This window comes from Penicillium hispanicum (assembly GCF_028827665.1).
Source record: "Penicillium hispanicum strain IBT 35686 chromosome Unknown utg000004l_segment0_segment0, whole genome shotgun sequence".
Classification (NCBI taxonomy): domain Eukaryota; kingdom Fungi; phylum Ascomycota; class Eurotiomycetes; order Eurotiales; family Aspergillaceae; genus Penicillium; species Penicillium hispanicum.
Window position 1 is genome coordinate 15504 of NW_026623196.1, and position 13869 is coordinate 29372.

The window sequence follows — 13869 nt, forward strand, 5'->3', positions numbered from 1 at the left end:
GATGGGTGATCGACTGTGCATCCTCTTATGCCCGCTATGGTTTGCTACAATTGAAACCATAGGCTGCGCTGCCCCTGTTGCATGACATGGCGAGGGAAAGAAGCAAGGGAGGCCAAGACCATTCATTCGACGGCTGGGAGTACAAAAGGATAGAACGACTTACGCAACATCTACATTCCAAGGGCCCACCACACCCGACAAGTCTCGAGCGTGGCGTCGTTTGGGGATCCTCAGGGCTCACCAGACAGTTTCGACCAGCGGGCCATCTCAGATCCGAGCCGAACCTTAAAAATTAAGGTTGAGGCTAATCAACGTGTCACGGCAAATCGAGTCCATCAAGATTCCACCGGATCATCTCGCGTCTGATCGAGCACGAGATCCCATCTCCAGCCTCGCAGTGCTCGACGTGACTATTGCGATCGACATCGGCGAGGTCGAGCGAAAATCAAAGGAGAAATCCCCTGGAGATTTGCAATCTGGGTCGGTACAATCCAGCGCCAACGAGCCCCATAGATGATGTGATGATGCATATGTATGTAGCACACGCCCTTGCGGCTAAGGGGTTGGTGCAACACTGCCAAATACCAATGACACCATGGTAACGCGCGGTGGCTCTGCTGAGTTAAGACATTTGGCCGGATTTCTTTTCTTCATTTAGGATCCCTTGCCTGCCGAGTCTGCCTTCTGGGGCGTGGAAGTCGATTCGATACGGCCAGCTTTAACTACGGTGTCTCTGCGGGTGGCTTCTGGCAATCGCTTGAACTCACTTCTCGACAGACGGTTGTCACCATGGCCTTCACGCCGACCAAGGAGAAGTCTTCCACCACCCACGAAGTCGAGACACCGACCGAGGAGAATGTGACGTGCGAGGCCGTCACCCCGGCCGAGCCGAAGACGGGACACGACATCAGCCGCGCAAGACTGACGATATTGATTGTGGGACTGGGACTGGCGGTGTTCTGCGTAGCTCTCGTGAGTCGGATCAATGGTCGCTTGGGATGAGAGTGAAGCCAATACTAACCACCGATTGCCGGCGATGCACAGGACAACACCATCTTGGCGACGGCTATCCCTAAGATTTCGCAGGAATTCAGAACGATCGAGGACGATGGCTGGTACGGGAGCGCCTACTTCCTAACCATCTGCTCGGTGACGCTGCAGTTCGGCCGGCTGTATACCTTCTATTCACTGAAATGGGTGTTTTTGGGCGCCGTGGCCCTTTTTGAGGTTGGATCGCTGGTTTGTGGTGCAACGCCTACCTCGACCGGTCTGATTATCGGCCGCGCAGTCGCTGGCCTGGGATCGGGGGGAATCCTGCCCGGGGCCATCTTGATCATCGGCTACCATGTCCCGCTGCATCGTCGTGCGTTTTTCAACGCGCTCATCATGGGAATGGCCAGCGTCGCGGGTGTTCTAGGACCCTTGTATGTATCGGTTGATGCCCGGTGTCAACGTATACTAACGCCCGTCTCTACAGAATTGGAGGTGCCCTAACAGAGCATGCGACGTGGCGGTGGTGTTTCTACATCAACCTCCCCATGGGCGGCGTCACCCTTTTGACCGTCTTCTTCTTCTTCCGCGATCCCCCAAGGACGGCGGATCGCAACGTTCCGACGAAGGAGAAGGTGAAGAGCCTGGACTTGATTGGCCTCGTGCTGTTCATCTGCGCCATCACCTGTCTCGTCCTGGCCCTCGAGTGGGGTGGATCGAAGTACGCATGGCAGAATGTGCGCATCATCGTCCTATTTGTCCTCTGCGGCGTGCTCCTGGGCGTCTGGACCGGAGTTCAATTCTGGCGACAGGAGAAAGCCACGATCCCCCCTCGGTTGATCGTGCAACGGAACGTGTGGGCGGCCGGCATCTACTCCTTGCTGCTTTCCGGGGCCTACTATGCGATGGCCTACTATGTATGTCTTCGGCCCTCGCGTCTCGTCCCCGCAATGCCAATGTCCCGACTAACCATGCGTTCAGATCCCAGTGTGGCTGCAAGCCGTCAAGGGCGCCTCGCCCACCAAGTCCGGCGTCATGAATGTGCCCATGATCATTGCCATCACGGTCTGTAGCGTGCTCGCCGGGGCCATTGTCAATGTCATTGGATACTACACCCCCTTGATGATCCTAGGCAGTATCATCCTGACCGTGGGATGCGGCATGTGCAGCACGATGGATCCGGCGTCCAACCACAGCAAGTGGATTGGTTATCAGGCTCTGGTTGGTATCGGCGCTGGCCTGGGCTATAACTTGCCCTTGATGGCCGTCCAAACGGCTCTGACGGGCAACGACGTCGCTGTCGGCACGGCGATTGTCATCTTTGGTCAAAATCTCAGTTCGACGCTCTTCATCGCCATCGCCCAGAACATCCTCCAGAGCCTGCTGGGCCCCAACCTCAAGCACTTTGCGCCGTCCGTCAGTCCGGAGAAGGTCGCCGCCGCTGGGGCAGCCGATCTGTCGGCGCACTTTTCCAGCGACGTTCTCCCTTCAATCAAACTTGCCTACAACGTTGCAGTGACCGGAAGTTTCTACCTCGGCGTTGCCGGCGCCGGCCTGTCGCTTTTCGGGGCGGTTCTGGTGCCGTGGCTGTCGGCAAAGCGAGCCAACACCAACACGGCAGTCGTTGCGCATTAAATCTGTGAAGCGGAACCTTGGGAGCATTCTTTTCGTCTCTACCTGGATTGGTCTTTCCCAATCGTCGCTCGTTACCCTGTTTTCTTTCTGTGATGGTTTGTGGCGGAGAAGACTTTGGTCCTGTTTTGAACTCCATCCCTAGGTAGTTGTACTCGGTAGACCCTCGTCACTCGTAGGAGGGCTGCCTCTGCTTGTAATACATTGTCGCTTTGTTAACGCTTGCAACTGTCATCTGGCAGTCCCTTTTAGACAAAACTGTTCCTTAACTGCAATCGAGAATCTATACTGCGCCCGACGTTCTCAGGATCTGCCTAAGCTATAACGGCATATCGATTGCATCTTCGGTCGTGCGACGCGGCAGTCTGAGGAAGGATGTATAGAGTTCATTTCGGATGGATCAAAGGAGAGACGATAGAGATGGTATTGTAGCGCGGAAGGGACAAGCAAGGTACAGGGAAAGACTGAGAAACAAAACACCCAATGCTATATGAAAATAATAACCCGAAAGCTCCCTTTCATTGCCAGCAACGGGTCTGATGCGTTAAATTAAAGGCGATACGAAGCATGCTATTTGTCTAGCCAACTATCCGCAAATACCGGCTCATCCAAACCGGTCAGTAGATCCTGCACCGCGACGCGAACCTCGCGTGCCAAAAATTGGGCGCTCTCCGGTCCAAGACTGGAGCGAGCAGCAAAGACGTCGATTTTCAGATCGTGCAGAGAAGGAGTGGAGCAGATCCAGACCTCATTCAAGGGGTTCAGTCGGCCGGAAAGAGAGAAGGAGCACGACTGGTTCTCTCCAAGAGACAAGGTGAGGTGGGTATCGGCGAGTTGATGTTGGACGATGAAAGAGAAGGGAGTGTTGTTGGGCCATGGGGTACAATTCTGTACAATCTGAGAGAGACCCAAGGTCTCGTATTTCAAGCAGCGAGTATGCTGGGCTTGGGCATGACGAAGGTACTCCAAGCCGGTCATCGTCGACTTCACGGTGACTCGGTAAGGAATGTAGTTGGTACACGGGCCAACCACCTGGTCGATATGATCAACGGCTACACTGCGGCCGCTAACGGTCTGTCCGAGCACAATGTCATGATTCCCCGTCATTCGCGCCAGGGCAAGCCCTGAGGCCGCTTTGACAACGGTGGCGATGGTGACCCCGGTCGGGATTGTGGGCAGAGGCAGACTGTGAGTTCCGGCAATGATCACAGGAAAGTCTGGCCGATGGTCGGGAGTTGCGCGGATGCGAGTCAATGACAAAGGCAATGCTGTCATCGATGAACCATCCAGATAGGACTTCCAAAAGGCACACCCGGCCTGCTGGCCCTGCTGGGAGAGAACGAACAAGTGGTCCTGAAAGTTGCTGGCAACGACCCTCCCGGACTGATTGTACGCCGCTTCCAGGTCACCCATCATTCGGGGGATAGAGGCAGCGTCGTATTGCGCATGGGCAAGTCGAACGATAAACTGGTGTCTGACCAAGTCAGGGTTAGAGACCAGCATAAATGAGGTTGCCTGGCCAGTGCCAGTGACCGGAAGACGCAACTCGTTCTCACAGAGCGAAGCACAGAACGATTCCAACGGCTCATCTGTCATGATCGTCCGGAAGGGAATCTCCTCTGTATCTGGGCGAACGACTTGCCTCACGGTACCGTCTCGGCGCTCGAATGCAGTTCGAAGAATGCTATATGCCTGCGTGAGCTCCTTACACGCCTGATGTAGCCGATCCTCACTGATGGTGCCGCTGAAGGAAAAGCGGAAGTATGACCACGGGTAGCGCTGAAGGAGAAACTCTTGCGCCTCGGTAGCCGGCCACTCGAGCAGTCCATTATGTTGAGAGAGCACGATGGGCTGCTCAGAGTCCCCGACAGAGTTCTTTTTGTCGTGATGTGCTACCGCTGAATGGCCGTCGGTGGGGACAGAAGGAATGCACGAGGTATGAGAAGGCGTAGTTGTACCACCACTTTCAATCTCGTCGAGAGCCTTCGGCGTGGATGAAGCAGCCAGTTCCGACAAGGGACGGTTGTCTAGAACGTCCGTCACAGTGAACACAAACCCAGCGCGACGAGCCATGGCGACCATTTTCATGGCCATGACGGAATCGCCTCCAGACACGAGGAAGCCGTCCTCACGTCCGATGGTGTCCGGAGAGAGCTGGAGAAGGTCCGCCCACATCTCTTGCAGACGCTTCTCATGTTCGTTGCGCACGGGTTCCTTTCGGCGCGGAGCGACCATATAGCTTTGCACCTCATGGGGTGGCAGCTCTTGGATCTCTGCCCGAAGCGAACGACGGTCGGCTTTGCCAGTCAACGTGCGTGGCATCTCGCACACTGGAAGAAGCAAGGACGGCACCATATATGACGGAACTAGCGCCTTCAGCTGCGTCTGAGCCAGGGCAGCGCTGTCTCGGAAGCTGGGGTCGGCAGGAGAGAGATACTTGCCCTGAGCGGTCGATCCATGCTGGCTAGGACTCTCGCCAACCTTGATCCAGGTGACGAGGACGGTCGAGTTGGCTGTAGCGTTCAGCTTCAGCACCTCGGCCACAACCTCGAAAGCCCCGGGGAACGTTCGCAGCATCGCCGTCTCTACTTCCCCAAGATCGACCAGCTGGCCGCGGAGTTTGATGCGGGTGTCTCTGCGTCCCATGTACCGAATGGATCCGTCGTCCTGGTACTGCACAAGATCGCCTGTCCGATACATCGGGGGATGAGAGTCGGCCGACATCTGCTGTCTCCAGGCGGGCGGCTCAATAAAGGCAGCTGCCGTCACCTGAGGCAAGTTGAGATAGCCACGGGCCAAGAAAGAACCTTCTAATAGAAGCTCTCCAATGGCCCCAACCGCCGCCAACCGTGTGGGATCGGTGGGCTCCGTCACCCAGCCTAGACCACCGACGATGTGGCCGATCACGCCGGACTTCCATCCATGCTCGCTGATGGGCCCCACGCCACAGATAGTGGCCTCCGCGGGGCCGTAGCCATTGATCAGAGAACGACCTCGGGCCCACGTCTCAGCATTGTCTCGCGTGACGGCCTCGCCTCCAAGAACCAGGGTGGTCAGAGAGGGCACCTCGGACGGCAGCAGCGTCTGGACGGTCGTGGGGGTCAGGAATGCCCAGTTCACTTCCATCCGACGAATGAAGTCGGCGAGAGAGTTCTTGCGCTCGAATTCCGACGGCACGCAGATCGTTCCCCCGGCGGCGAGCGTGGTGAAGATCTCGTAAATGCTGACATCGAAGGCGTACGAGGAGAAATGAAGTGCGCGGGTGCCGGGGTGGATCTTCATCCCATCGCTGTGATGATAGATGCTAGTGCTCAACGTGCGGTGAGGCATGATGATGCCCTTGGGCTGCCCGGTGCTCCCCGATGTAAACATGAGGAACGCTGGCTGCTCGGAGGATACGGTGGGAAACTCGACCGACGGCGGTTCTTGCACGCTCTCGAACATCGACGGCGTCAGGCGTATCTCCGTCGGACAGATGCCACTCGTCACAGCGAGAGTCACATCACTATTGATCATGATTTGACTCGATGCATGCTGCGCGATTTGCTGCATGCGCTGGCGCGGGTGATTCAGGTCGAGCAGAATGCAGGTTCCCCCAGCGAGGAGGACGGCGATGATAGCGACCACGCTCCACTTGCTGCGTTCCAAGCAGATCGAGACAAACGACCCTGGACTGACTCCGCGGAGGGCGAGCAGGTTGGAAAGATGGGCGGACCGTGAGATGAGCGCCTCGTAAGTCAACGAACCGTCCCAGGAAGCAACTGCGGTGGATTGAGGGCGACGAGTGGCCTGCGCGAGGACCAGATCTTGCAAGCATCGGCGATCTGCTTGTGGCATGTCGCGATTCCACATTTGCAGTTGGCGTAAGTCGCCTGGGCTGGCCATCTGAAGGTCCCCGGTCTTGCGCGATGGCTTCTCATAGAGCTGGCGCAGAATGTGCTCGAACTGGTACATCATTCGGTCCACTTCCTTCGAGCTCATCACCTGCGGATCAAAGGTCGCATCAATCCGAATGGTCTCCTTATCCCGACTGGGATGGAAGACAATCATCAGCGCACAGTTGGTGAAGGAGGCATAGCTCATGCTGCTGCTCGTCGAGCCACGGGAAACACCAAGAAGCGAGCTCTCCACGTCATCATGGGTTGCTGCCGCCTCGACGATAATCTGGGTCTGGAAATCACAGGCCCTCGCCGCGTCCGGGCTGCACTTGGAAATCCGTTGCAAGCCGGCTTGCTCGTGCGGAATGGCGCGCGTGAGAGAATCTTGGATCTGATCAAGTGCCGTATGAACAGACAGGTTGCTGTTTTTGCGAACTCGAAATGGGATTGTCGCGATGGTTGGCCCAACGAGCGTCTCGATATCGGGTATGGGAGCATTACGACCACTCACGGTGAGGCCGTACAAGACATCACTCGAGTCGGTGTAATGCGCCACAAGCAAAGACCAGGCCAAATGGATATAGGTCGCCACAGTGTGCTCCGTACTGCCCGCGGTGTTCAGGCTGCAGACGAGATGCTGTAGTGCGGTGGTTGGAGACGGCTGGTAGGTACTCGATGGCAGGATGGGGAAGATAGGAGCATCGAGATCGGCCAGCTCGGAGGACCAAAAGGTGTCCACGTCCTGCAGCGACTGAGTGTGTTGAATGAAAGGGTAGAAAGAGGACTTGCGCAGACGGATGTCCCGATAGGCATCCTCAAATTGACGTAGCACAAGATGCAGAGACCAACCGTCCCAGATCGAATGGTGCAGAGTCAAGGTTAATTGACAATCTCCGGGGCAATACTCAAACTGCACCAAGGGAGATCCGCCCGAGGCGACAAAGTCCGATTCAAGGCCATCGGTTTCTTTCCAGACAAACTGATCCTTCAACACCACCTGCATGAAGCCTTTGGTGGTGGAAATGATACGGGTCCGCAGGATGGGATTCGCGAGCGTGATGGCATGCCAGGCTGACTTCAATTGGGCCGGGTCAACTCGCTCATGCACTTGCATAACCATGCTGCCGGTATACTTGCCTGGATGCTTGATTGACGCGGCAAACATTCCCTCTTGCAATGCTGTACATGGGTAACAGTCCTCGATCTCTTCGGGGCGAATTGAATGTTGGTCTGCCGCCAATCGAGTAACCTCATTCCCCGTTTCGGAATTCAGGATATCACTAACAGCGTTGGTCGGCGCTTGAGTGGCTTCCTTGTTCGTCACTGCGCGAGCCGCCTGCTCAGCAAGGGAAACTTTGGACGACATGATATCCTGGATAGAGAGCAGCAGACCGGATTGGCGGGCTTGCCCGACTACTCGAATGGCGAGGAGAGAATCACCACCCAGCTGCAAGAATGTATCTGACATCCCAATCAGCTCGGGGGGCATTCGCAGGACTTCAGCATACAGATTCCTCACCTGGGTCTCCCTGGGAGTCTTCGGGGGCACTCTCTGGTCATTCGTATCCAACGATGCCACATTGTATTCTCGCAGCTGTGTGCTCGGCAAGCTGGCCGCAGCCGCTCGAAGAAGCCCCCGGTCGACCTTGCCCGAGGGGACTCGCGGCACAGTTGCAAGGGGAAAGAAGATATCTGGAACCATGTAGCTAGGGAGCTTTGCTTTGAGTTGCCGGTGTCCGCTGCAAAAGTGCTCCTTATCAGTGTGGTCCGCGGGGAGGAAGAGCCCGTCTGCACTCGGCGTGCCGACGTCGGATGGAGGGAATATGATAAAGGCGACGAGTCTTTCTTGCCGTTCATCAACAGATGGAAGTTTCTCCACAAGCACCTCGGTCCCCTTCAACGAAAGACTCTGATGAAGGTGATGTTCGATCTCGCCCAGTTCAACCCGTTGGCCTCGGATCTTGACTTGGTGGTCCTTTCGACCATGGATGAATAGGGTGCCAGTGGAAGGATCCTTGGAGGCAAGATCACCCGTGAGGTAGACACGGTGCTGATAAGAGGATCCAGCTCGCACGGTCTGGAGCCAAGGAGGAATGTCGATGAAAGCCCGCCGTGTAGCCTCAGGATTGTGGAGGTATCCACGGCCAACAATAGGGCCCTCAATCAAGAGCTCACCGATGGATCCCGGAGGCACCTCGCGTTCGGGATTCTCGGGATCAACAATCCAGGGCACGGCACCCGTGCCGAACCCGATGTTGTTCGGCAACATGCCGGGGAGAATGTCCGTAAGAGCGGAAGCATTCACGGAGCATTCGGCTGGGCCGTACGCATTCATCAATCGGATGCCCAGGCTGGCGTACATTGCCGGGTCAGATGGCCGCATCATCTCGCCTCCGAGAATGAGACTCGTGGTGCCGGGAGCCCGTTGCGGCCAGGGGATGGTTCTGGCAAAAGACGGCGTAAGCAAAGCGTGCGTGATTTGAAAGCTCTCGAACGCTTCGGCGAAGAGCACAGGATCCGTCCGCTGGGCGTTATTCACGACACAAAGACATGCCCCCGCCATCAGGGTACTGAGGGTTTCCATGAGACTGACGTCGAAGGCATATGTCGCGAATTGGAGCACATTCGACCCTCGCGTGATCCCAAAGGCCTTGAGGTGCTGTCGCGCGCCGGAGCAGTAGGACCGATGCTCAATGATGACTCCCTTGGGCTTTCCAGTGGACCCGGACGTGAACGCCACGTAGAGTGCATTCTCAGGCATCACCGCCGATGCTATCGGTTGCTCCGGCGGGGGTCGGCACACGCGAACCAAGTGCTCGACAACGAGGGGCGTTGCGAGCGAAGAGCACATTTCGCTTCGCTGCTCCGAGGTGAGGATGAAGCGGCAGGCGATATCCTGACAGATAATCTCCAGTCGGGACTGCGGATAGGAAGGATCCAGCAGAGTGAAGGCTCCGCCACTTTTCATAACTGCAAGTATGGCCACCGTGGTCCACCGCGATTTGTCCATACAGATGGGCACGATCGATTCGGGTTTGATCCCCATGAGCGTCAAGGCGAGTGCCAGCCGAGTGGAGAGATCATCCAGCTCGCCGTAACTTAGGGCTCCATCCCATGCGAACACTGCCATGGACTCGGGGGCTTCTCGGCAACGGGCTTGAATGACATTGTGAACACAGGTATTCCAAAATCCGGAATGCTCAGACCCCTCTGACAAAGTCGACTCGATGGCAGAGGCATCGGTTTGAGGCATCAAGCTTTGGACAATGGTACCAGGGTGGCAAGTGGCACCAAGAGCGCGGATGAGCCCTTCAATGCACTGTTCAAGATCGGATTTATCCAGAGAATTTGACTGCATATTAATGTCAATCGTGGAAAGCCGATCCTTTGTAGCCCAATTGACAAACGTCAGTCTTTCCGGCCTCTCGCTGCGCTGCCCTGGGCACAGTTCGTTGAACCATGCCTGCTCGGTGACAGTAGGGTCAAAATCACCCTGTTGCAGAACGACGATAGTTCTCAAATGACGTCGGCCTATTCGCAATCGCTCCGTCTCTTCCATAGAAGCGTAGGACGCGATTGTCTGTCTTATTTTCTCCAGTGATTCGAGGACATTCAACTGGGGGTCCAGTAGGAGCTCCATTGTTCCCAGAACCGGATACTGGGAATCGTTCTCGATTGGCACCAGTTGCCCATTCTCAAGTGCGCCAATCACACCGCACTGGAAACCCTTCTCTGAATCATTTGCCGATATGGCCCAAGAGAGCAGTAGGCCGAGGGTTTGGTCCTCCGGCGAAACGGGGGGAAGAGGAACAGAACGCCTGGTGCACACGCTTTTGGACGTCTGAAACCTGCACGTCGGATGCGAATGGCAGGGTGTCGTAGATTCACCATCCGAATGGACATCGGGTGATAAAGAGTTGCGCATATCATTCAACTCCGACAGGTCTGAGGCAGCGTTGGGAATACAGTGCTTGCACTGGGAGGTTGTCAAGACAAGCGATTCCTTGAAACTCGGCGCATCAGGTGCTGAAGGCCGTCGCCGTATTTGTGTAGACATGGCTGCGCAGATCTAAAGTTGAGAGCAGAGTGAGTTAGGAGACGTCAAGTTGTCACCGGGAAGGAGATCGGTACCTGACAGCAACGTATAGACTGCTTTCCAACGCCAGTCCAGCACTTGACGGCACGCAGGTGTAGACTGGCTCGAACCTTATTCGCGCGAACGTGGCTGGTTCAAATAGACCGATCGCTGGGATTGATGGCGTTCTTCAGGGATCGGAACTTTCCAGCATTCTGCAAGATTCAAATACATTAGCCTATCCACCCCCAAGCAAGGAGGGACGACGATACATGCCGTCCCGTGAGCCGGAATGCAATAGGCCCCGGTCTGCCTTGGTGTCAGCTGGCGTATGTGCCGCACGCTGACATCGATGATCGAGTGATTTGCATCGACGATGGAGTGATTCGAGGTCCAGAATCTAAGCCTTACAGGTGCAAGGCAGCTGAGCGGCGGATAAAATGGAAAGACGCAGGGGCATTGACTGGATGCATATGAGATCCACCTAAAGCCAAAACATTTGCCAATGTATCCCCAAAGAAACAGCACACCATACGTGGATTCCCAGTCGGGACATGAACTGAAGCTGAATATGTGAAGGTATTCGCCATAGTACGAAGGAGTATGGGTTCCATCTCACACCACGAGTGATCGCCAGGGCAGGCTTTTCGCGTAGTTCTGGTAAATTGCTCGTGTTGATGGAGTTCTAATTGCCATGAATAGCACAGTCCTCTCCCCATGTCAAGTAGAAGGATTCCTCGCGCAAATGAGGTCAGTAGCCACAAAGGTCAAATTACAGAATGAAGGGAACATTGGCGCCCGCTTGGGAGAAATACATGCGAAAGACAATTCAAACTAGAAGGCATTACGTGCAAATAAACGCTGGGCTGGGATACCTCCGATTCAAACTTTACTGAACTCTGGCTCTATGGTTGCGGCGGTTTCATTCTGGGTTCATATCAAGCTATAATCTGAGACCATCGGACACCTCCTCCACAATCTTCCTCCAGGGATGAAATCAGCTCCACCAATCCAACTATCAGGTGCTGGATTTGCCGAGGGGTGGGACTCCCTCCATAGCAGGCACACTCTGAGCGAGAATCTTCTGCTCATCCTTCTCCACGGTCTGCCAGGCGGACTCAATGAAATCCTTGGTCTTGCGGTCTCGAACATTCAAGGCAGCCTTGAAGTCGGGGACCTGGTTGAAGAACGAGACGGTGCCCCGACTGTCCATCAGGGCGGGCACGTCCAGCTCGACCTTCTTGCCATTCTCATACGCATAGTCCACGTTGTATGCCCAGAACAGGCGAGCGACATTCAGGAACATGTAGTCCTTGCCGACGTGGCGTCCAGGGCAGCCTCGAACGCCAAAACCGTACATCATGTGCGGCAGATCCGGGTTGTCAATCCAGCGTTGAGGGCGGAAAGTGAGAGGGTCCTCGAAATACTTTGGGTCATGGTCCATAGCCCACTGGTTGACGACAATAGTGGCATCCTTGGGAATCCGGTAACCCATGTGCTCGATCTCGCGCGAGGTGGCTCGGGGTGCGGCCAGAGGAGACCAGGGACGCCAACGCATAGCCTCGCGGAAAAAGGCGCTGACGAGAGGCAGGTGGTCCTGGTCCTCCCAAGTAGGCATGCGATCTCTTCCGACGACGTCGTCAATCTCTTGCTGCAGCTTCTTGGTTTCTTCCGGGTGCAGCAAGGCGGCGAGGAGAACAATGCGGACCAGCTCATATGGGGTGAGAGACGCCTCGTAGATCGATCCAATACAGTAGGCACGCTCGAGCTCATCCATCCCATCAGCGTGCTTCCGGGTCGCATATTCCTTGGTCCAGTTCCACGCAGGTGTGCTCAGACCGGCACGGAATCGCTTCACATAGAGGTCGCTCAGTTTGGCCGAGATCTGGTCGGCTTCCTTCTTCCAAGAGCCATTTCCGGGCAGGTACTTCAGGAGAGGGAAGAATTCCGCGAGCATATCCGTGCCTCGGAAGGTGGCCTCCGACACCAGACCAATGTGGGCCACAGTGTCCTCCAACTCGATGATCTCGGGAGTTTCCTTGGGCAGTCGCTCTCCATAGGCGAAGGCGAGGAAGAGGCTGACTGCGCTGCGGCGCAGGCATGCGGAGAATTCATCCGTCGTGAGGAGCTCCTGCAGCAGCTGCTTGCTCTCTAGGTCCTGCAACCCACGGTACTTCTTGGCCATTGCGGGCTGAAGCACGGCCCCACGAAGGGCCTTGTGGGTACGCCATTTCTCTCCATCGGGCAGGAACGACGTCGTCAGTCCCAAACCAATACGATCGATGACGACGGGCACGGGGCGGGAGCTGAAGACGGAGTTGTTCTTCTCCAGCAGGGTCGACACCAGCTCATAGGAAGTGATCACGATGGTGACAGCCGTGCCATTCTTGATGGTCATCATAGGGCCATATTTGTCACTCCATTCCTTGTACTTTTCCCAGGGGTTGCCTTTGGGTGCCTGCAGCAGGTTGCCAATGACGGGAAGACCGGGGGGGCCAGGAGGAAGTGGCAGCTTGCTGGCGCTGCCAGTGTGGAGGATGAGGCGGAAGAGCCATCCCAGCGATACCACCAGCAGCGGAAAGCCAACCAGCAGGTAGGGCGAGGTAGGATCCAATGGCAGGAGAGGCTTGAGAGTCTCCATTGTCGGTGTAGAGTGCTGTGTCCACGTCGCTCCACGGATTCGGTGGCTTCGGGAACGGCGAGACTAGGTGCAACTAAAAACGTTAAAAATGCCTCTCGCTTCTCCCGCGACCGTCGGTCGTCAATAGTTATATTCGGCTGCATAATCCATCGCCCGTGATCTTCACCGAGTTTGGGCACTGCAAGGGGCTCCATCCACTGTGTATTGGCATTCGCTTGTTATTTGTTCGAGAAGCAGACCTTACCGAAGGGATGGCATGTTATTTCTCACCGCTTCCTCCCATGATCTGATGTACATAGTTGCATCATTGCACCCGCTGGTGACGACGTCGTCTCCGGGTGGGGATGGGTATGGGTATGGCGATCTTGCATTGCATCTGCTGTGTGACCGCCATCTGGGTGTGACCCACTCCTGGAGAGCACGATCTCTGCCAGATGGGGTTTCTCCGGCATGCGGGCTTGATCAACGAGTGCTTGTGTCACTTCCTGGCATCCATGGATCCATGGATCGCACCCATAATTGAGTCTGCGCTAACGACGGCCCGTCCCTCCGACCCGAAAGTTTGTCATCGATGCCTCCCCCCTGCCTGAATGGCCGCAGATCTAGACTCCAGCCTCGCCCTGGTCCAACTATTACGTATTCGATTCCCCATG

At 56.0% G+C, this 13869-nt stretch overlaps 3 protein-coding genes across 3 annotated transcripts; 1 reads left to right on the forward strand and 2 right to left on the reverse strand.

The window, feature by feature from the left end:
• Positions 1-789: 789 nt before the first annotated feature.
• N7459_003788 (MDR family MFS transporter) lies at positions 790-2625 on the forward strand (the record flags this gene model as incomplete). The annotated part of the gene is made up of 4 exons (XM_056942972.1): positions 790-972; positions 1045-1424; positions 1478-1907; positions 1972-2625. The coding sequence occupies 4 exons, from the start codon at positions 790-792 to the stop codon at positions 2623-2625; spliced, it is 1647 nt and encodes a 548-aa protein (XP_056799855.1).
• Positions 2626-3192: 567 nt separating this feature from the next.
• On the reverse strand, positions 3193-10557 carry ftmA (nonribosomal peptide synthetase ftmA; the record flags this gene model as incomplete). The annotated part of the gene is made up of 1 exon (XM_056942973.1): positions 3193-10557. One exon carries the CDS (start codon positions 10555-10557, stop codon positions 3193-3195), a length of 7365 nt encoding a protein of 2454 aa, XP_056799856.1.
• Positions 10558-11593: 1036 nt separating this feature from the next.
• ftmE (cytochrome P450 monooxygenase ftmE) lies at positions 11594-13216 on the reverse strand (the record flags this gene model as incomplete). Its single annotated transcript, XM_056942974.1, has 1 exon — positions 11594-13216. One exon carries the CDS (start codon positions 13214-13216, stop codon positions 11594-11596), a length of 1623 nt encoding a protein of 540 aa, XP_056799857.1.
• Positions 13217-13869: the final 653 nt, after the last annotated feature.